We start from the raw sequence: 3252 nt of genomic DNA, 5'->3' as shown, positions 1-3252 counted from the left end.
CTAGCTAGCTAGCTAGGGATATACTATATGTTAATTAGTATATTAATATATACTTAGTTTGTCATTGCTTAAGTGACTACGTATATTATTGCTTAATTAAATGACTTGTTTAGATTAGCGTACATGTACTTTGAAACTGATCGAAGTGTTAATTGTAGTAACTTCATATATATATGATCGATGAAGTCAATGTAGGAAGAGGGAATACTTAAGCTATTCTTTGTTTCTGCGAACGGCTTATATATGTTAGAAAACCAAACGTGTTACTATAAAACGTAAATTAAAGGATAAAAAAATTGACATGTTCATTATTATTGTGTGTGCTGGAACTTTGTTTTTCTCTTGTCTTCAAGTATATATCCTTTCGTATCCAACCCTTTCAACAACATATTTTCCATCTACGAACATTCTCCACCATTAATTAATGTTGTTTCTACTACCACTATATATATGCTAGCTACCAAGCTAGCACTGTTGATCTTTCCTTATTAACGACCACCGCCGGCCAATTATCAACTAATCCTAGCTAGCTAGCACGTACCGGCCACTTATATACCGTCAAGGGACGAGGGCGATACAATTGATGTGGAACCCTAGTGCAGCAACGCCGGTTTGTCAAGAGGAAGATGATTCATGGGAGGTGAAAGCGTTCGCAGAAGATGCTGGAAATGTTATGGGAACCACTTGGCCACCAAGGTCGTATACTTGCACATTTTGTAGAAGAGAATTCCGGTCAGCTCAAGCCTTAGGAGGTCACATGAATGTCCACCGCCGAGATAGGGCTCGCCTCCACCAAATTCAACCTAACTTACATAACCCTAATCTATCTTCTTCCAATTCTACCGGTACTCTCTTGGTTCCAACTCAAGAACTTATGGCAAGCAGTGGTCTATGCCTTTTGTACTCTTTACCTAACAACCCTAATGCACTTTTGAACCACTCATTTTTGAATGGCAATAATCCTTCCAATTATCTCACCGTTACACCTCATTCCAATACCGGAAACTTCATGAGCTATAAAGCAAACACGGTTCCTCATCATAGCTTCGGTTCATCCCTCACTTATTCTAGCAACACTACTGAAGCATCAACGCCGACACATCTTAGTCATGAAAACAAGATATTAGAAAAGACTGATTCGGCAATAATTGAGGGCATCGATCTAGAGCTTCGTCTAGGATGCAGCTCATCAGCTTCTTGAAAGACATATACCTGGTGTGTTTTTGATTTGTCCTTGAATGTGTGTGATTTCTATCCTTTTTTATTTTTTCTTTCTATTTGTTTAGAAGCGCTTCAATCTTTTTTCGTTATTCATATAAAAGAGGTTTGATCTTTTGATTTGTTGAATTGTTTGGGATTCATATATCCAAGGATATATATTGTACATCAGAAGAGATAGCTAGAGTGGTGGTAAATTCTAGTCTAATAAAGAAGGGATAATTCCAAGGTAAATACAATGATTACAAAAATGCTTATACCATATATATATATATATATTGGAGTGTCATTATCTTGTTCAGAATAATTAACTTCATTGTGACATCTATCACATGCTCTCGATCCCTGATATATCTATGCTTATTTTTACCCTGAATAATAGTTATAGTTAAAACATTAATCATAATAGTTTTGTTTTTCAATTATCTGATTAATCTCTAGATACAATACCATTTATGAATAGTTTAATTACGTGTTCCCAGAAAATTTAGCATAGATGCTTACAATGTAGTTATAAGTAATGAGAAAAATTCAGCCAATTAAATTCAAGTAGGTTTACTATTATAAGTAATGCAGTTGGATACGGGTTTTTGGACAAATAAGGAGCATGTTAAATACTTACTAGGATATACCAAGGGAAAACCAGGTATCAAGCTATATATATCCTAGATTAATTCCTAGGTATATATAGAGTAGAACTAGGAGTTGAATAAAATCCCACTCGATCCATAAATAGAGTAGCGGTGGTGGATGTTTAATTATTTATAATTTGTATCCCATAAATCGATTGTAACTTGGTGCTGAAGATAGTGTTGTTGATTATTTGACGAAGAGCCTGCTAGAATCTAAGTTCTCGCGTTGTTTGAGAGCCAAGACAAGAGAAATGAATAAACCTGTTTTTCGGATCATGTAGCTATGGGAGAATTCATGTTGTACGTTCGTTAACCATTGGATCATTATGAATGCTGAACTAAGGTTTAAGATACACATATTTTTTGATTGGTCAATCGGAGGGATCTCTGATCGGATGTTTCAACAAGGAGATCATATAGCTTGTCGAAGATGCAAGTCAGATTTCTAGTATTTCGTGTTTTAATTCATCTTACTTCTCATATGGCTTAATGTTGAGATAGGTGTACGAGCCTACAAGTTTGGTATAAAAAGTTTGTAAATGGTGACATCAGTTTTTTCCCCCCAATATTTTTGATTGTTTATGCTAAACATGCTTTAGGTTTGCCTTCCGTATCTTTGCATGAATTCTTGTCACTAGAGCCAAGGAATCCGTGCAATGCGACAACGGTGGTGGTGGCGGCAACGTCGGTGGTGTTATTGGCTGTGGTGGTGGTGAAAATGTAATTGAAAGGAGATATTGTAGGTATCTTGGCGTATTAAGTGATAGAATCGTAATAGATGGTAGGGATAAATTAGACAAATCAAATTCATTTTTGAGAAAATGTAAGAGTCGTGTAATACGACGATCACGAATATATCGTGTAAGAACTCGTTTTTAAAATATAATTGTAAATATAGAAAGTTTAACAAAAATATATAAGGTGCGTATTAGTTAATATTTACTACACTTATACTTATATCCACGCAATGCGGCAGCGGTGGGGTAGTGATGGCGAAGGTGGTAACGGTGATGGGGCGCCAGTGGGGACGGTGATAGAGCGACGATGGTGGTGAATGTAAAAATAATTAATGTTGGGTGCTATTGTAGTTATTTTAAGTATTGGGGGATCTATACTGTAAATTATTTCATTAATGGTATTATAGATATATTTGATGAAGATGTTTAAATTAATGAATAAAGGAGAATAGTATTTTTGGTTTTTCAAAGACATAAAGTTTATGGAGAAAAAGGGATGGTTTGTTTTATTTAATATAGAAATATAGAAAATGTGGGAGTTGACTAAATATACAATTATTTAAGATTGTTAGAGGTAAAGTTAAAGTAGTCATTTTCAATATTAAAAATGTGTAACTTTTCAACAATGTGGTGTAATTTTTATATAGTTGTTATACATTTATTGT

The 3252-nt window shown here is 34.7% G+C and overlaps 1 protein-coding gene across 5 annotated transcripts; it reads left to right on the top strand.

The window, feature by feature from the left end:
• Nucleotides 1-314: 314 nt before the first annotated feature.
• On the top strand, nt 315-2432 carry LOC122579015 (transcriptional regulator SUPERMAN-like). Of its 5 annotated transcripts, none has more exons than XR_006320580.1 (3): nt 315-1215; nt 1372-1447; nt 2132-2432. XR_006320580.1 is itself a non-coding variant. In XM_043751094.1 (2 exons), the coding sequence occupies exon 1, from the start codon at nt 584-586 to the stop codon at nt 1199-1201; it is 618 nt and encodes a 205-aa protein (XP_043607029.1). In that variant the 5' UTR covers nt 315-583; the 3' UTR covers nt 1202-1215; nt 2132-2432. The 5 variants fall into 5 exon arrangements, 3 of the variants coding, with proteins under 3 accessions (XP_043607029.1, XP_043607030.1, XP_043607028.1); XR_006320581.1 differs by lacking the exon at nt 2132-2432 and adding an exon at nt 2051-2071; XM_043751094.1 differs by lacking the exon at nt 1372-1447.
• The last annotated feature ends 820 nt before the right edge of the window (nt 2433-3252 follow it).

Source organism: Erigeron canadensis, chromosome 8 (assembly GCF_010389155.1).
Source record: "Erigeron canadensis isolate Cc75 chromosome 8, C_canadensis_v1, whole genome shotgun sequence".
Lineage (NCBI taxonomy): Eukaryota > Viridiplantae > Streptophyta > Magnoliopsida > Asterales > Asteraceae > Erigeron > Erigeron canadensis.
The sequence above is the reverse complement of the archived record's forward strand: the minus strand, read 5'-3'. Positions and strand labels throughout refer to the sequence as shown.